Here is a 19,876-nt window from a genome sequence, read left to right on the forward strand (position 1 = left end):
CAATTTCTAGTTTACATGTAACTTCTAAGCAATGTGGTTCTCTGGTTCTAACTGCTGCATAAATTGAAAAATTAATCTTTCCTTTCATAAACTGAGGATTAAAGAAATAAAACAGGCTCAAATTTTTGAACTTAGGGCTTCTGTGAGACGACTGTTTCTGACACAGAAAACCACTGATGGCCCAGCTTCTCAGTCGGCGCTGCTCTCCAGGGCCCAGCCATGTGTGTTCTTAGAATCATGAAACACTTTTCTCTTGGAGAAAGCTGGCCAAATACTCTTTCCTCTTCTGATGTGTAGACAAGATTTAAATTAACTCCCAACAGCAGAGGAGCTTGAAATGTAGAGTGGTGTACTCCTTTATTTAAACAGTCTCTTCCTGTTTGTTATTTTACATGGATAGTATGGTAAGAGAAGTAATGACAGATGAAGACCTGCCCAGCAGAGGGAAAACTAAATTACACGACTTTTATTAAGGCATAAATAAACCTATTAACCATTGTCTGGAATACCAATTAGTAGAAAGAACACTGACAATTTTATTTATCAACATTAAACACAATTATTAATTACAGACCTGATGAATCTAGCAGCTAGCAGGCCATGTTGGATATGCTGGGACCTTAAGTCCATTATATGAGAGGAATGATTACAAAATCCTCTGGGAAAATGAGTAATTGTAGTTGTAAAATTTTAATTGCCTTGGAATAAGGAAAACTATATTTTCTGATAACATAAATACTGTGACATTATGGTAATAAGCTTCAGTAGCTATAAATATAAAATGAATTTGTTAGGTTTTAAAACAAAAGATTGATGATGACTTTTTAGTGTCGTAGTGTTTAGTATGTAGGAATACTGTAAATACATGCAGATTTTCTTTAGGTACATTATTTAGTAGGTAAGCTGTTTCCTACTCAGTGAAAATTAATATCGGAGGGAGCTTCTTGAATGGATTGCTATTGGTTAGTAGGAATTATATAACTGAGAAGATATTTTCATTGTGTTGTGATTGGCAGATTGTGAAATGAACATGCAACAAGTCCCGTTTTTCTGTGCCTTTTTTTTTTTCTTTTGAAGATCCAAATTCCAGAATTTGTGGACATTTACTTATAGGGGCAGCCAAGAATTCTTTTGCGAAACTCATGGATAAAATTAGTCTGGCAATGGACAGTATACCTTTGCACAACAACAGGAGTATTACATATGTAGAAAAAGACTCCCTGGTTCAGAGGCTGGCCCGTGGACTTCATAAAGTAAACACATTGGCCCTGAAATATGGTCTGCAAGGCCATGTGCCCATTTTGGTATGTATGCAATTTCCTTAAATAGGGATTTTAGAACTTGTAAATTTAATTCAAAATCAAGTTTATTTGTAGTTGCACACAAGTATATGCAAGTTCTTTTAGATTTCATGTAATCATTTAATATGATAAATGAAAGCACCTCCAAATAAGTGTCAATAATATCAAAATACAAAAGTTCTGGCATGAGTTCTGAATTTACTGTTCTCTGTAAGTATACTACAACAGAATTGTGTAAGGATTAATTGATTATTACATTTTCTAGTCATGTAGATTATTTCTTTCCTTTATTACATGTAAGGCACATTATTGGTCACATAAAAAATAAAGCTTTCACTTAAACAAGTTTTAGTAGAGCTGATATAGTTATCTGGGTATCCCAGGTTACATTTAATTTGGGAAAATGGTCTTTGCTGTGGACTTAGAAAATCTGTAGTGACTTCTTGTAAAATTGCTCTTGTTTGACAACAGAAAAGCACAGCATCATTACAGAAGCAAATATTTGGATTTACACAAAGGCTGCATGCAGCAGAAGTGGAGCGTCGCTCACTGCGCTTAGAGGTCACAGAGCTGAAACGGAATCTGAATGAAATGAAGAAGGAGCTTGACAAAACCCAGGGTCTCCAAATGCAATTAAATGAATTTAAGCAGTCTGTAAGTATATATGATTTTAAAAACCATTGCTTCGGTAAGTGCTTCTCTGATATTAAATATATATAATATGTATATAAAATGTCAGAGAGCAAATGCATGTTTGTTTTTATTATTTTTTAAAATATTTTTCAGATAAATTAGTCCCCTCAATAGAATTTCTTTAGGAAACTTTCCTTCTAACATGCCCTAACAATACACTTCAAACTTTCTAAGAGACTAGAACTTAAATGTTCTCATCACAAAATGAAGTAGTAATTATGTGACTTGATAGAGTAGCTAATGCTGCAGTGGTAGTTGTTTTGCAGTTTAGAGGTGTTTCGAATCAATGTGTCATATATCCTAAACTTAAGCAATGTTATATGTTAATTAAATAAAAAGCATAGAATCATTAAAATCATCTCAGTAAAGAAAACTGAGGAAAAAAAAGTTACATCAGATGCTTAAAGGGAGTACTGATTGTCTGTCAGCAGAGCTCATAGCCCTGTTAAAACGTGACTGTGACTGAAACATAGGAAATGATATGGTTAACTGCTAGAGCAAATAAACTTTAGTTGAATAACTTGTTTGCAGAAAATGCAAAGAATGTGCACCAAGAAATGTTTAGTGGGAATTACTTTCACTGAAGTGTAGAAATAAAAATAGGATTAATTGAAGTAATAATTGAAGGAATGAGATATGACATTTTTTATATTTGGCATACAATTATGTAGTATAACATCGTGATGATTTCTAACATTTTATGATCATATTGACTGTCGTACATCAGGTACTGACCCTAACTGATTCATTTAGTCCTCTCATGTCAATAATAGTTCAATAGTACTTTTATCCTTTTTTTTTTAAACAGGTAAAGGATGTAGGATACAGAACAGCTAAGTAACTTGCTCTAAGTCACACAGTATGTGGAAATTATGGGATTTGAAGCTCATAATTCTGACTCTAAAACTCAGACTCTTAACCACTTCACTATAGTGGTTAATGTTCATATCTAGCTATATTAATAAAGGATTATTATACTAAACAGTATAAATGGCAAAATGATGTTATTTTCCTCTTAAAAAATTGGGGAGTGTGCCTCAAACCATCATCTTTCATTTAATTCAGTCAAAGTGTGTAGGAGACAAACAGAATAGTTTCTTTAACTTAGTCTAAAATTGTAACATAAAGGGATACATCATACCTGCTGAAAGTGTTTCAGTACTTGTATTGTTTTGGAATACCATGTTCATCTACTGACACTTCTTCTTTAAAACCTAACTCCCATTATCTTTTTATTTATTTATTTTAAAATTTAAATTAATTTATTTTAATTGGAGGCTAATTACTTTTTACAATATTGTAAAAAGACACAGATCTATAGAACAGAGTCCTGTTTTGGACTCTGAGGGAGAGGGCGAGGGTGGGATGATTTGGGAGAATGGTATTGAAACATCTTTTTCTTTTTTAGATTTTCTTAGCTCCATACAACTGCTTCCACACACTCTCTCTTTCTTATTCTGCATTGCTATACTTGTTTGACCCTATTTATTCATAGAAGAGTGAACAGAATTGAGCCAGTCTCTGGGAGGGATACGTGGACAAGAGAAGGGCTAAAGTTAGCTAAGTTTTTAGGTAAAGGACGCATTTTGGAGGAGTGGGAAGAAGTCCTGCAAAATGATGAAGACTGTCACTTATAGAGGCCAAGTGGATTGTAAAGAGCAGAATGTTCTGATGGCAAGGAGCAATAATTTAAAGCAGCATGACAAGTAAATGGTAGAAGTACAAAAGTATTTTTTCACAAGACCTAGAGAAGTGCTGTGGCCTTAGGGAATAGAGGGATGTTAAAAAGTTGACACTTTAAATTCTTTTCAACTGAACAGTGGAAGTTATCAGTCTTAAATAGATGTATATATACTTAGTATGATTTGGAGACCTACATGGTTTCTTTCTGTTTTCTGTATATTTCTCATGTTACCCATCATTTGTGAAACATTTTTGTTCTTTGTACTTCAAGATCAAGATGTCTCTTGCCATTTGTTGTAACTAGTTTTCATTTGTTTACATGTTGTGCACAGGAGATAATACAAGTATGTCCTGCCCTGGATTCCATACCCTTTAAGGGATGACCTCTGTCTAGACCTGTCAGTGATTCCAGAGCAGTCATAATATTGTAAATGCTGTATTGTATATTACAGTGCAGATTTTTATTGGCTGTGGTTTATAATGAATTCATATTCTTTTATTCAACAGATACCTACTGAATCCAAGACTCTCCTTTGTGTGGTGGGTGGGCAAGCTGAAGGAGGTCTATGCCCCTTGGAGCTCAGGTCCTTAAATGTGTGGTTGGTGGAAGGGTGCAGACAGGCAATAAAAAAGTGAATAACTATATAAGGTGAATTTAGATAATGATCACGGTGTTGATAAAAATACAAGAAGATGGTATGATAGTGTGAATAGTGGTAGGAGTCAGAGAGGTATGGTGTGGTAAGGGCTCTTCTCAAGAGAGGGTAGTTTAACCAGGGAAACCTGAATGGTAGCATAAACTGAACACAGACTTCTAGGTAATCTTTTAAAAGCATAGGAACTTGTTAAAAAGCTTTAGTTTTCACAATCATTATCTTTATAAAAAGTGCTCTTGTATCCAGATTTAAACCGAGCATTATGGATTTACTTAGACCGTGAAGTGCTTGTTGTTATTTAGTTGATAAGTCATATCTGACTCTTTGTGACCCCATGGACTGCAGCACCCCAGGCTTCCCTGTCCTTCACTATCTCCCAGAGTTTGGTGATGCTATCCAACCATCTCATCCTCTGTTGCCCGCTTCTCCTCTTGTCCTCAATCTTTCCCAGCATCAGGGTCTTTTCTAATAAGCTGGCTCTTCACATTAGGTGGGCAAAGTATTGGGGCTTCAGCTTCAGCATCAGTCCTTTATTGAGATTTTATTGGAGTAAAAATGACAACTTTGGCAGTATAGCTGTTGTGCTTTAAAAACCTGAGTGATGGTTTTTATCTTGATTTAGAAAATTAAGAAAAATGAATTATACTTTTGTCATGTGTCAGACATTTGTAGATGTTTGTATTCTCCTTATGTTAGGAAACAGAGTACTGAATATTAAATAAACAATACTGCAGTTAGCTTATGATTGTTTTTTCTTTTTTTCAGAAATTGATCACCCATGAGAAGTTTGAAAGTGCATGTGAGGAACTGAATAATGCGTTACTTCGGGAACAGCAGGCTCAAATGTTACTGAATGAGCAGGCACAGCAATTACAGGAGTTGAATTATAGACTTGAATTACATTCCAGTGAGGAAGCTGACAAAAACCAAACTCTTGGAGAAGCTGTGAAGGTAGGAAAACATCCCTTGCAGGAGTCCCTTCCTTCCTGCAGGTGTGAGTCTTTGAGGGAATCATGTATATCTCTTGAAAAGGGAAGTGATCCCAAGATACAAAATTTTATTCTATGTGAGCTTATAAGGAAGAAACAAGACATGGCTCTGGGACTTTAATTCCAAACTTGTATACACATGTATTGAAAATGTAGAAGTAGACTTTGTTAGTTGGGAACCAAGTAGAGATTTTTCCAGTAATAATTTTATTCTTTAATTTATCTTCCATATTTCCTCCTTTCTTTAGTTCTTTTTCTTGTTTTATGACCTCCAAATATTGAAAATCCATGTGTCTTTTGGACTTGAAAGGTTTTGAGTCTCTCTGAATCTTATATTAAGGGTGTGTTTGAGGAGATCAGAAAGAATTGTTCTCCTTGTCATTTGTTGGTGGGAAAGGTGTTTAGAAGGGAAAAAAGAAGTTATAATAAAATAATTGTCACTTGGAAAACTTCATTAATGGGTTTAGAACTGTTATACCTCTTGGAAATGTTGCCTGTAAATTGTAATAGAAGTTTAGTTTATGATTATATTATTTGTGAAATTTTCGCTAGTGAGAATATACACACTGGAATAGAACAACTAATTCCAGGAAAACCAACATAATGTAACCCAGCCTGCACGGTAGGTATTATGTATCATCCCTAAAAACAGTAAGCAACTCAGAGTGGGTGTATAATTAATTATAAAAATAATATATTTTTATTCTAATAGTTAACTACTAACATGAATGCTAATAATAAAATAGGCAAAATTTGTTGAGAACTCACAATCCTTGATGGGATTATTCTCATTTTGTAAATATGAAAACTGAGATACAAGGAGACACATAATTTGCACAGTCATTAGTAAGTTATAGACCTAGGGATTCAGATTTTGCATCCATCTTCCTTACATTGACTGTATTACTGATAGGCAGCATACTCATGCCAGGCTCTGTACTGTGGTCTCTATATTGTGGTCTCTGAATTGTTTTGTTTCATTCTTAAACTACTTCCTGTGAAATTGGTACTGTTATTGTTACCATCTTTTTGATGAAATTGAAAGAGTTCAATGGACTGGCTCAGGGTCTCCTGGCCTATAAATATAGAAACTTGTATTTTTTTAAAAAAATTATTAAAAATCATTAACCTAATTTCTTAAGATCTAGGTTTATTTCAGCTCCCTATTCTCTATTATTTTTTCTTTTTTGCCATTATAAGTAATTCTAAGATAGGTAACCCTGCAGCTAAATCTTTTTACACATATTGTGATTATTTCCTTAGCATTAATTCCTAGGTAAAGAATTACTAGGTCTGCAATGACATATCGGAGAAGGGAAATGGCAACACACTTCAGGATTTTTGCTTGGAGAACTCCATGGACATAGGAGCCTGGTGGGCTACAGTCGATGGGATCACAAAGAATTGGACATGACTGAGTGACTAACCCCCCCCACCCCCCCCCCCACACAATGACATATATTTTAAATTGTAAATATTGTCAATTGGCCTAAGGCAAATTTTAACATTCTATCCTAAAATGCATGAAAATTTCACTTTTTACTCAAACTGGCTGTTACTAATACTGTTAAAGCATTTTTTGGTCAATGTGATCAATGTATCATTGTTACTAGAATTATATTTCTTTGATTGCTTGTCAAGTTGAATGTTTTTATAAGTATATTGGCCACTGAACAACATTTTTATGCTCCATATCCTATTAATAGATAAAGTAATTAGCCATGCTTTGAAAAACCATTTAACTCATATTGGAATCTTTTCTTTTTGAAATAGCTTATAATTGTGTAATTATAAGCTATAATTATAATTTATATGTTTTATATATTATAAATTATATCAGGTATAAATATATTAAATTATATAAGGTATAGTATCTTCCGGCAGATAAAAAGCTGTTGATATTAATTTCTTTAAAATACCAGTAGCTTAAATATTATTGTCAGGAGTGGAGAATTGTTTAATTACTGTCTCTTAATTAGAACTAGCAGGTGGTATGTGGAAATGTTCTCTTGTGGAATGCAGCATGGTTCATTGGAAAAAGCACTGGCCTTAGAACAAGTATTTTCAATTTCAAATCCCAGTACTGTCACTTTGGCAAATAATTTAGGCTTTCTGAGCCTCAGTTTCCTCTTCTGCAAATTATGGATAATGATACTAAAGTTATGAGATTTTTATGAGAATTAAGATACTGTTTAAAAGGTAAGTTTATGCTTGATAAATATCCGTTTGTGCTTTCCAGTAACACTTAAATAGGTTTTTTGTGTGTCCTATATATAAAACTTCTTTAAAAAATAAAGGAAACTACAAGCAAGGTGAAAAGACAGCCTTCTGAATGGGAGAAAATAATAGCAAATGAAGCAACGGACAAACAACTAATCTCAAAAATATACAAGCAACTCCTGCAGCTCAATTCCAGAAAAATAAACGACCCAATCAATAAATGGGCCAAATAACTAAACAGAGATGGCTGACAAACACATGAAAAGATGCTCAACATCACTCATTATCAGACAAATGCAAATCAATACCACAATGAGGTACCATTTCACATCAGTCAGAATGGCTGCAATCCAAAAGTCTATAAGCAATAAATGCTGGAGAGGGTGTGGAGAAAAGGGAACCCTCTTAACTGTTGGTGGGAATGCAAACTAGTACAGCCACTATGGAGAACAGTGTGGAGATTCCTTAAAAACCTGGAAATAGAACTACCTTATGACCCAGCAATCCCCCTGCTGGGCATACACACCGAGGAAACCAGAATTGAAAGAGACACATGTACCCCAATGTTCATCGCAGCACTGTTTATAATAGCCAGGACATGGAAACAACCTAGATGTCCATCAGCAGATGAATGGATAAGCAAGCTGTGGTACATATACACAATGGAGTATTACTCAGCCGTTAAAAAAATACATTTGAATCAGTTCTAATGAGGTGGATGAAACTGGAGCTTATTATACAGAGTGAAGTAAGCCAGGAAGAAAAACACCAATACAGTATACTAACGCATATATATGGAATTTAGAAAGACGGTAACGATAACCCTGTATGTGAGACAGCAAAAGAGACACAGATATATAGAACAGTCTTTTGGACTCTGTGGCAAAGGGCGAGGGTGGGATGATTTGGGAGAATGGCATTGAAACATGTATATTATCATGTGAAACGAATCACCAGTCCAGGTTCAATGCATGATATGGGGTGCTCAGGGCTGGTGCACTGGGATGACCCAGAGGGAAGGGATGGGGAGGAAGGTGCGAGGGGGTTTCAGGATGGGAAACACACGTACACTCATGACAGATTCATGTTGATGTATGATAAAACCAATACAATAGTTGCTTCATTTGCTATTATTTTCTCCCATTCTGAAGGCTGTCTTTTCACCTTGCTTATATTTTCCTTTGTTGTGCAGAAGCTTTTAATTTTAATTAGATCCCATTTGTTTATTTTTGCTTTTATTTCCAGTATTCTGGGAGGTGGATCATAGAGGATCCTGCTGTGATTTATGTCTGAGAGTGTTTTGCCTATGTTCTCCTCTAGGAGTTTTATAGTTTCTGGTCTTACATTTAGATCTTTAATCCATTTTGAGTTTATTTTTGTGTGCGGTGTTAGAAAGTGATCTAGTTTCATTCTTTTCCAAGTGGTTGACCAGTTTTCCCAGCACCACTTGTTAAAGAGATTGTCTTTACTCTATTGTATATTCTTGCCTCCTTTGTCAAAGATAAGGTGTCCATATGTGTGTGGATTTATCTCTGGGCTTTCTATTTTGTTCCATTGATCTATATGTCTGTCTTTGTGCCAGTACCATACTGTCTTGATGACTGTGGCTTTGTAGTAGAGCCTGAAGTCAGGCAAGTTGATTCCTCCAGTTCCATTCTTCTTTCTCAAGATTGCTTTGGCAATTCGAGGTTTTTTGTATTTCTATACAAATCTTGAAATTATTTGTTCTAATTCTGTGAAAAATATGGCTGGTAGCTTAATAGGGATTGCATTGAATTTGTAAATTGCTTTGGGTAGTATACTCATTTTCACTATATTGATTCTTCCGATCCATGAACATGGTATATTTCTCCATTTATTAGTGTCCTCTTTGATTTCTTTCACCAGTGTTTTATAGTTTTCTATATATAGGTCTTTAGTTTCTTTAGGTAGATATATTCCTAAGTATTTTATTCTTTTCATTGCAATGGTGAATGGAATTGTTTCCTTAATTTCTTTTTCTACTTTCTCATTATTAGTGTATAGGAATGCAAGGGATTTCTGTGTGTTGATTTTATATCCTGCAACTTTACTATATTCATTGATGAGCTCTAGTAATTTTCTGGTGGAGTCTTTAGGGTTTTCCATGTAGAGGATCATGTCATCTGCAAACAGTGAGAGTTTTACTTCTTCTTTTCCAATTTGGATTCCTTTTATTTCTTTTTCTGCTCTGATTGCTGTGGCCAAAACTTCCAGAACTATGTTGACAACTAATCTCAAAAATATACAAGCAACTTATGCAGCTCAATTCCAGAAAAATAAACGACCCAATCGAAAAATGGGCCAAAGAACTAAATAGACATTTCTCCAAAGAAGACATACGGATGGCTAACAAACACATGAAAAGATGCTCAACATCACTCATTATTAGAGAAATGCAAATCAAAACCACAATGAGGTACCACTTCACACCAGTCAGAATGGCTGCAATCAAAAAGTCTACAAGCAATAAATGCTGGAGAGGGTGTGGAGAAAAGGGAACCCTCCTACACTGTTGGTGGGAATGCAAACTAGTACAGCCACTATGGAGAACAGTGTGGAGATTCCTTAAAAAATTGCAAATAGAACTACCTTATGACCCAGCAATCCCACTGCTGGGCATACACACCGAGGAAACCAGAATTGAAAGAGACACATGTACCCCAATGTTCATCGCAGCACTGTTTATAATAGCCAGGACATGGAAACAACCTAGATGTCCATCAGCAGATGAATGGATAAGAAAGCTGTGGTACATATACACAATGGAGTGTTACTCAGCCGTTAAAAAGAATTCATTTGAATCAGTTCTGATGAGATGGATGAAACTGGAGCCGATTATACAGAGTGAAGTAAGCCAGAAAGAAGAACACCAATACAGTATACTAACACATATATATGGAATTTAGAAAGATGGCAATGACGACCCTGTATGCAAGACAGGAAAAAAGACACAGATGTGTATAACGGACTTTTGGACTCAGAGGGAGAGGGAGAGGGTGGGATGATTTGGGAGAATGGCATTCTAACATGTATACTATCATGTAAGAATTGAATCGCCAGTCTATGTCTGACGCAGGATACAGCATGCTTGGGGCTGGTGCATGGGGATGACCCAGAGAGATGTTCTGGGGAGGGAGGTGGGAGGGGGGTTCATGTTTGGGAACGCATGTAAGAATTAAAGATTTTAAAATAAAAAAAAAAGAATAAAAAAAAAACCAATACAATATTGTAAAGAAATTAGCTTCCAATTAAAATAAATAAATTTATATTAAAAATAAAAGTAAAAAAAAACTATTGCTGCTGCTTCTTTATAAAACAAAATAAGATCATGAATAGAAGATATGGAAAATACAGAAAACAAGTTACTCATAACTTATCATCTAATAACACCACTGTTTACATTTTGCCATTTTATTTCTTATAGAAAGAAAAATGATTAAAATTTTTATAAATCATACTTTGGGCTTGATGCTCAGAATGGCCTTCCTTCATGATACAGCTAGACTTTGGATAAAACACTTTATTATAGTGGTGCACTAAAGAATAATGGAAATCTCCAAGGACAAACATCAAACTCCCACAAAGCCCAGAGGATAGAAATCACAGTTAGCATTGTGAATGGTTGCTCGGCTTACCCTGCAGGTAAATTCCAAAACTAGTGTTGAAAAGAAAGTTAGCAAATCCTGTCCAACTCGCGATCCCACGAACTGTAGCCTGCCAGGCTCCTCTGTCCATGGGATTCTCTAGGCATGAATACTGGAGTGGGTTGCCATTTCCTTCTCCGCTAGTGCTGGAGGTAGGAGACAAAGATTTAGACTCCCACAAGCAGCTAGACTGCGACCCCTTGATTCCCACATTAAGGAATTGCCTAATAACCTGAATAGGATAATCTCAGGTCAGTAATGTCTAAGTGGAAACCAAGATAAAGCTTTCTCTGGAAGAAAGCTTGCCTAATTTAGTGTTTTTCAAGAGCTTTCACAGACTAAGCTCAACCAAGTAACTGGCTCTTAAATAAATAGATACATTAGTCTTACCCTCAGCCACATTGCTAAATAACTTTGTAAATTCTATTATTATTTTGTCTGTACTTCCCAGAAAGGATTTTCTATGTAGTGTGTGTTAGTCACTCAGTCATGTTTGACTCTGTGAATCCATGGACTGTGGCCGCTAGGCTCCTCTATCTGTGGGATTCTCCAGGCAAGAATACTGGAGTAGGCTGCCATTTCGTTCTCCAGGGGAACTGCCCAACCCAGGGATCAAACCTGGGTCTCCTGCATTGCAGGCAGATGCTTTACCATCTGAGCCACCAGGGAAGCCCCAGTACTTTATCTGTACTTTCCAGAAAGGATTTTCTATGTAGATCATCATATTATTTGTTCTATAGTACCAGTTTTGTTTCTCTGTTACAAGCCTTAATCCTTGATTTTCTCTCCCTTACTGCAATGCCTGGGATACAATGTTGAGAAGTAAAGACAATTTTAAGAATTTTTTCTTAAATTTCTTCATTAAGAAGTAAGTTTGGTATAGGTTGCTATGAATTGCTCTAAGTTTATAATCCTTATCAGGTTAAAGGAGTTACCTTCCTAGATTATGCATAATTTAAAAAATCATGAATGGATATTGGATATTATGAATATATTTTATGCATCTACAGAGTACAGTGTTGGTTGGTTTAATCACTAAGTTGTGTTTGATTCTTGTGACCCCATGGATTGTGCTCTGCCAGGTAACTCTGACCCTCAGATTTCCTAGGCATATAATACTGGAATGGGTTGCCATTTCCTTCTGCGGGCAGAGCGAGGGGGGGGAGTCTTCCTGACCCAGGGATCGGACCTTGGTCACCTACACTGCAGGTGAATTCTTAACCGATTGAGCCACCAGGGAAGTCTGCAACAGTCATGATTTTTCTCTGTTACTCTCTTAGCAAGTTGAAATATATCGGGAATTAGCAAACTCTTGCCTGTACCCTGTGTTTGTATAGTTTGTGAGCCGTGAATTGCTTTTACCTGTTTAAAGGTTCATAAACAACAAAAAATTAAACAAGATCAAAGGAGAATAAGTGACAGACTCTATGTGGCATACAAAGTGAAAGTGAAAGAAAGTGAAGTCGCTCAGTCATGTCCGACTCTTTGCGACCCCCTGAACTGTATGTAGCCTACCAGGCTTCTGCATCCATGGGATTCTCTAGGCAAGAATACTGGAGTGGGATACCATTTCCTTCTCCAGGGGATCTTCCCAACCCAGGGATCAAACCCGGGTCTCCCGCATTGTAGGCAGACGCTTTAATCTCTGAGCCACCAGGGAAGCTGTTAAGTGTGCTGACCCCTGAATTACATAAGTATTCTAATGGTAAACCAGCCTTGCATTCTTGAAGTAAACGCAAGTTGGTTGAGATTATTATTGTTATTTTTTTAACTACTTTGCCTCACTCAGTTTAAGATTTTTAACCTAGGACTTTTCAGTCTTTGTACTGTAATCATGATCACCTTGTAATTTTTCTCTCTCATATTGTCCTTTTCACTTTTTGGTATCAGGGTTTTGCTATCATGAAAGATTTCTTACTCCAAACATGTGGAGTAGAAGCTTTTGGACAGAATACAACAAATCAATTATGGAGTGTATTGGTCAGTCAGTTCAGTCACTCAGTTGTGTCCGACTCTTTGCGACCCCATGAATCACAGCACGCCAGGCCTCCCTGTCTATCACCAACTCCTGGAGTTTATTCAAACTCATGTCCATCAAGTTGGTGATGCCATCCAGCCATCTCATCCTCTATCATCCCCTTCTCCTCCTGCCCCCAATCCCTCCCAGCATCACAGTCTTTTCCAGTGAGTCAACTCTTCACATCAGGTGGCCAAAGTATTGGAGTTTCAGCTTCAGCATCAGTCCTTCCAGTGAACACCCAGGACTGATCTCCTTTAGAATGGACTGGTTGGATCTCCTTGCAGTCCATGGGTCTCTCAAGAGTCTTCTCCAACACCACAGTTCAAAAGCATCAATTCTTCGGCGCTCAGCTTTCTTCACAGTCCAACTCTCACATCCATACATGACTCCTGGAAAAATCATAGCCTTCACTAGACGGACCTTTGTTGGCAAAGTAATGTCTCTGCTTTTGAATATGCTGTCTAGGTTGGTCATAACTTTCCTTCCAAGGAGTAAGTGTCTTTTAATTTCATGGCTGCAATCACCATCTGCAGTGATTTTGGAGCCCCCCAAAATACAGTCTGCCACTGTTTCCACTGTTTCCCCATCTATTTCCCATGAAGTGATGGGACCAGATGCCATAATCTTCGTTTTCTGAATGTTGAGCTTTAAGCCAACTTTTTCACTCTCCTTTTTCACTTTCAACAAGAGGCTTTTTAATTCCTCTTCACTTTCTGCCATAAGGGTGGTGTCATCTGCATATCTGAGGTTATTGGTATTTCTCCCAGCAATCTTGATTCCAGCTTGTGCTTCTTTGAGCCCAGTGTTTCTCATGATGTACTCTGCATAGAAGTTAAATAAGCAGGGTGACAATATACAACCTTGACGTACTCTATTTGGAACCAGTCTGTTGTTCCATGTCCAGTTCTAACTGTTGCTTCCTGACCTGCATATAGGTTTCTCAAGAGGCAGGTCAGGTGGTCTGGTATTCCCATCTCTTTCAGAATTTTCCACAGGTTATTGTGATCCACACAGTCAAAGGCTTTGGCATAGTCAATAAAGCAGAAATAGATGTTTTTCTGGAACTCTCTTGCTTTTTCCATGATCCAGTGAATGGGGTGTATAGCCAAGCTTAAAACAAAGTGAGGAAAGTGTTCATGTACTGGAAATAAAGAAGATATCCAAAAGCAAATGGTAAGAGGAGGTGAAGTCTAAATGGCTCATTGGGATGTGCAAACCTAACTGGAGACTGAAGTTGATAGTCATAGTGTTAGCGAAATCTAGGCTTCAAGCCCTGTGGACTAAAAATGAGCTACCCATGAGTACCATAGGGTCTGGAAAGGCTGCCTTCTAGGAAAATGCAGCCTAGAAAGACGCTTCCTACTAGCTACAGGGGATTTTATTTTTACTCAGGATATGACTTCCCTGGTAGCTCAGATGGTAAAAAATTTGCTTGCAGTACAGGAGACCCAGGTTCAGTCCCTGGGTTAGGAACATCCCCTGCAGAAGGGAATGGCAACCCACTCCAGTATTCTTGCTTGGGAAAATCCCACGGTCAGAGGAGCCTGACAGGCTACAGTCCATGGAGTTACAAAGAGTTGGAAATGACTGAGAGACTCACACTTCACTTCTGGATGTGGAGTAGCAGAGAAGTCACAAAGAAACTAGAACCCCAGGCTGGGTGTAGGGTCTTAGTATATCCTACTTTTATGTCCAAGGGCTGTTCAGCTGAGGAATTATCTTTAGAATGGTCCAATTCTTGTAGAAGCAGTGTGATGTTTTAGAAGTAAACAACATATTCAGCAAGGATACTTCTATAACTCACAGAACACACAAAAGACTTTTATGGAAAATTCAACATTACAAACTATGTAAAGAAATGAGTTGTACATCAAATGAGAAAATTTACATCTGAGGTTGCAGGAATACTTAAAGTATTGAGAGATGTCTAAGTGTTTTTTTAAATGCTTTAAGAAGTAAGACGTGGGTAAATATAAGGCAAGAAATGAAAAGATAGTCATTGAAATTAAAAATGTAGCAAATGATTTCAACATTGGGAAAAGATACTAGTGGATTAAAAGTTAGTTGAGGGAAAAATATGCATGGTTTGGTGTATTTTGGCAAATGTGTACATACGTGTAAGTACCATCAGAGTCAAGACAATAGTAATTTTTTATCCCCCAAATTTCTGTTGTACTCTTTTGCATTCAATTCCCTTTTTTTTTAAAGAACACTCTTTATGCTATAGCCTGGCAGCCACGTACCAGTATCACTCTAGATTAGATTTGCTTTTACTAGAGTGTAACATCAATGGAATCAGACAGTATGTACTGTTTGTGTCTGACTCCTTTCATTTGATGTAACATTTTTGAAATACATCTGTGTTGTTTCTTTATACTGTTGAGTAGTATTCCTTTATGTGGATATACAGAAATTTATTTATCCATTCACCTATTGATAGGCATTTAGTTTGTTTTCATTTAGGGCCATTATGAATAAAGCTGCTAAGAACATTCCTGTACAAATCCCTATGTGGATACATGTTTTGACTACTCCTGGGTAATACCTAGGAGTGGAAATTCTGGGTCATATGAGAAGAGTACATTTAAAATTTTAAGAAATTGCCAAGCTCTTTTTCCAGAGAGGCTGCATGATTTTGTGTTTCCAATGACTTTGGAATATCCTGGTGAATACTTGACATTGTCAGTCTTTTTCTCTGTTCTTGTGAATGTGTAGTGGTATCTTTCTTGATTTGATTTTGCATTTCACTGATGACTAATGATGTTAAGCATCGTTTAGTATACTTATTATAATTAGTCATTCATATGTCTTCTTTGGGGCCTCCCTGGTGGCTCAGATGGTAAAGAATCTACTTGTAATGCTGGAGGCCCCAGTTTGATCCCTGGGTCACATAGTTCCCCTGGAGAAGGAAATGACAACCCATTCCAGTATTCTTGCCTGGAGAATTCCATGAACAAAGGAGTCTGGTGGGCTACAGTCCATGGGGGTCCCAAACGAATGTCTTCTTTGTGAAATATATGTTCAGAACATTTGATATTACAGGCTTTGGGGTTTTTGTTTTCTTATTCCATTCCAAAATAGAATTCTTTCTATTTTCTGTATACAAGTCCTCTGTTGGATGCATATTGAGAATGTTATCTTCCATTTTGTGATTGGCCTTTCATTTTCTTAACAGTGTCTCTCAATTAGAAGAAGTTTTAAATTTTGAAAAATTTTAAATGTTATGGTTAATTTTTGTCTTCTACCTAAGAAATGTTTCCTACTGTGATGCAGAAAGACTTTTGCCTATATTTTCCTTTAGCCAATTCATGCTTTAAGCTTTTACTTTTAGGTCTATGATTCACTTTGAGTTAATTTTTATATGTGATTTGATATAAGAGTTGAATAGATGTTGAGTTGTTCCAGTGCCCACATATTTACCATGTTTGAACCATATTTTCTTTTTATAAGTCTTGTATTTTCATCAGTATTATTTTCCTTCTGCTTTAAGAACTTTCTTTAGCATTTTGTACAGTGGATGTCTTTATTATTGGAAAGTATAAGGGTAGCCATAAGGGTACCCTCACTCTGAGAACCTCTGGTGTAAAGTTCTTGAGATGACCTGGGAAAGATAAGAGCCAGAGTAAAGTGGAGGATTGGCTTTAGATAGGAGGGACACTTCCCTATTATATATGTAGAAAAAGAGTATTAGATGAGGGCATTAGAGGAAAAACTTTCTTTTTTCCTTGTGGAGGAGGCAGATTCATACCTATTGAATAAAGAAGGAATTTGGAGGAGGAAAATAGTTGAAGAGTAGAGAAGATCTGAAATAGTTATTGTAAAGGGTAGGGAGATAAATCAACGATAGAAATATGACCAGTGTGCTAGGTAAAAATATAACTGGAGGGCTCCTTTGAGACTGATCATTAGGTTAAACAGTAAATGGGAAAGGAAATTTGCTTGATATAATAAAGCAGGATACCTGAATCAGTGCTTTTGGATGCAGAACAAATTATGGGATAAAAGGTTCAGAGTTTGAGTATGGAATGGGATTAAATAGAGGACATGAAAAGGCCAAGGAAAAAATGAGAGGTCATATTTATAGATGTGTTGCCCGTATTATCTTTCAAGTTACCCAAATTTATAGAGTAGATATTGGAGTGAGATAAAAGCTATGAACCAGTTACGTATAGCTGAGAATCAGCATAAATGTATTTTCAGTGTGTAGTATTTCCAATGTATGTAATTTAGCATTAGAGCTGTACTAATATGGTAGCCACTAGCCACATGTATCTACTTAAATTAATTAAAATAAAAAATTCAGTTCCTCAGTCAGTGTATCCACATTTCGAGTATGGAGTAGCCTCATGTGTCTAGTGACTGCCGTATTAGCAGCACAGATACAGAAAGCACCTGTCATCACAGAAAGATCTATTGGACAGAGCTAGTGTGGAGGACAGGGCCATCTCTATCTGTCACAGACCCATTAGGCATGAAAATGGACACTTTACTGTAATGTTCTTTCCATTATGTAGAAACATTTTAGAGCCAAACGGCTTAGGAAAGATAAGCTCTATTGCCGATTGAATTAATAGAACTAGTTTAATGGTTGTAAAGTCTCTAAGAACTCTGAAGGCAGCGAAGGGAGCATACTCTGAAGATAGAAACTCTAGTTAAATAATAACAGATCTCTCTCTCATTGGGAACTATAGACAAATGAATATGGGAACCATAGTATGGAAAAAAGTATAGCAAATTAAAGATTTGTTTATTTTTTCCTTATGCCCCAGTCCCTCCCTGAGATATTTTATATTGTTGACCTGGCCTATAGTATCTTTAGTGCTACTACACTTCTGAGGAAGTTTGCCAGGCAACCTTTATTTAGTATGGGTAGTCTGTAAAACAACAAAAGCTACATTTCTAATGTAATTTTTTCAATGACTTTGAATAAGTTATGTTTAAATATAGTAACTACTTAAACTAAGCATTTTATCTGGGATCCTGCCTTATGTGTTTTTATGTTTAATTGAGTACAGATTCTGGTTACTGGTATACTCTCTGTGTTAATGGAGTAGGTGAAAGAATGATTGACAAAAAACATTGTTACTTCAATGAGAGAGTTGACCTGTGGTTACAATACTTATAGGAGCTAATACAGAAAAGTGTACCTTAAAATGGGTTGCTTCTGTGACAGTACCTAAAGGATGAGGCACTGGCAGAAAGATCAGGCAGTTTGTGGTGAGAAAATTGGTATCAGAAGTGGAAAGATAGAAATTCATGTAAGCCGTGGCCAGACATTTGATAAAGCTATACTTGTGATAATTTAGGAAGCTAACTTTCCCTGTAGTTCTAGGGAAAGTGGTTGATGTATTTTGGCTTCGACATTCAGCTTTGAACAAGGTATTATAAGAAAGAAAGGAACTCAGGAAAGAATTAGTTGGCTTATGAATATAAAAGAAAGGTCAGAGAGAGAGAGAGTCAAAATCTGGGGCCAAAAGGAGCTAATTATGACTCAAGCCCATGGCAAAGAACAAATTGGGGTATGGCTTTCTTACTCTAACCTGCCATCTTAGATGACTTCAAGATAACCACCATTAAGTTCCGGTGAGCTTCCCTGGTAGCTCAGCTGGTAAAGAATCTGCCTGCAGTGGGAGACCCAAGTTTGATTCCTGGGTTGGGAAGATCCCCTGGAGGAGGGCATGGCAATCCACTGTAGTAGTCTTGCCTGGAGAATCCCAACGGATAGAGGAGCCTGGTGGGCTACAGTCCGTGGGGTGGCACAGAGTTGGACATGACTGAACAACTAAGCACAGTACAGCCTACACACTATACCAGTGTGCACCACTGGAAAACCCTCGGTGAGGATAATCTCCAAGAAGGAATCTTGTATTTATTGGTACATGGCACTGACTGGAAGTAAACAACTTAAAACCATACCGAGTTTTGTGTTGCCAAGACTAAAATTGTTGTTGTTCAGTCACTAGTTCATATCTGACTCTTTGCAACGCTATGGACAGGAGCACACCAGGCTTCCTTGTCCCTCACTATCTCCTGGAGTTTGCTCAAATTCATATCCATTGAGTCCTGATGCCATTCAGCCATTTCATCCTCTGTCACCCTCTTTTCCTCTTGCCCTCAATATTTATTGGCATCAGGGTCTTTTCCAATGAGTCAGCTTTTCACAGCAGGTGGCCAAAATATTGGAGCTTCAGCTTCAGCGTGAGTCCTACCAAAGAATATTCAGTGTTGATGTCCTTTAGGATTGACTGCTGCTGCTGCTAAGTTGCTTCAGTCGTGTCCGACTCTGTGCGACCCCATAGATGGCAGCCCACCAGGCTCCTCCGTCCCTGGGATTCTCCAGGCAAGAACACTGGAGTGGGTTGCCATTTCCTTCTCCAGTGCATGAAAGTGAAAACTGAAAGTGAAGTCACTCAGTCGTGTCTGACTCTTAGCGACCCCATGGACTGCAGTCTACCAGGCTCCTCCGTCCATGGGATTTTCCAGGCAACAGTACTGGAGTGGGTGCCATAGCAGGTTGACTAGTTTGATCTATACTCCAGGGGACTCTCGACTAAAATAATCTTTTACCCTTTGAGTTTTAAACAATAAGGCTTAAATGGTCTATTCATATATCATTTTAATTGATGCACAGAATTCCATACTGTAAATA

At 37.1% G+C, this 19,876-nt stretch overlaps 1 protein-coding gene across 6 annotated transcripts in view; it reads left to right on the forward strand.

The window, feature by feature from the left end:
- CCDC171 (coiled-coil domain containing 171) overlaps positions 1–19,876 on the forward strand; it is a 345,827-nt gene that overhangs the window by 153,050 nt on the left and 172,901 nt on the right. For all 6 annotated transcript variants that reach the window (XR_011254379.1, XM_069576620.1, XM_069576618.1 and 3 more), the window contains 3 exons: positions 1,078–1,304; positions 1,773–1,955; positions 5,099–5,284. Coding sequence is in view for 5 of the 6 variants with exons in the window: in XM_069576620.1 (XP_069432721.1) it covers positions 1,078–1,304; positions 1,773–1,955; positions 5,099–5,284 (596 nt within the window). In the remaining variant the exon portion in view is untranslated. The remainder of the gene's footprint in view (positions 1–1,077; positions 1,305–1,772; positions 1,956–5,098; positions 5,285–19,876) is intronic.

The sequence above is a fragment of the Ovis canadensis genome, chromosome 2 (assembly GCF_042477335.2).
Source record: "Ovis canadensis isolate MfBH-ARS-UI-01 breed Bighorn chromosome 2, ARS-UI_OviCan_v2, whole genome shotgun sequence".
In the NCBI taxonomy this organism is placed as follows: Eukaryota; Metazoa; Chordata; class Mammalia; order Artiodactyla; family Bovidae; genus Ovis; species Ovis canadensis.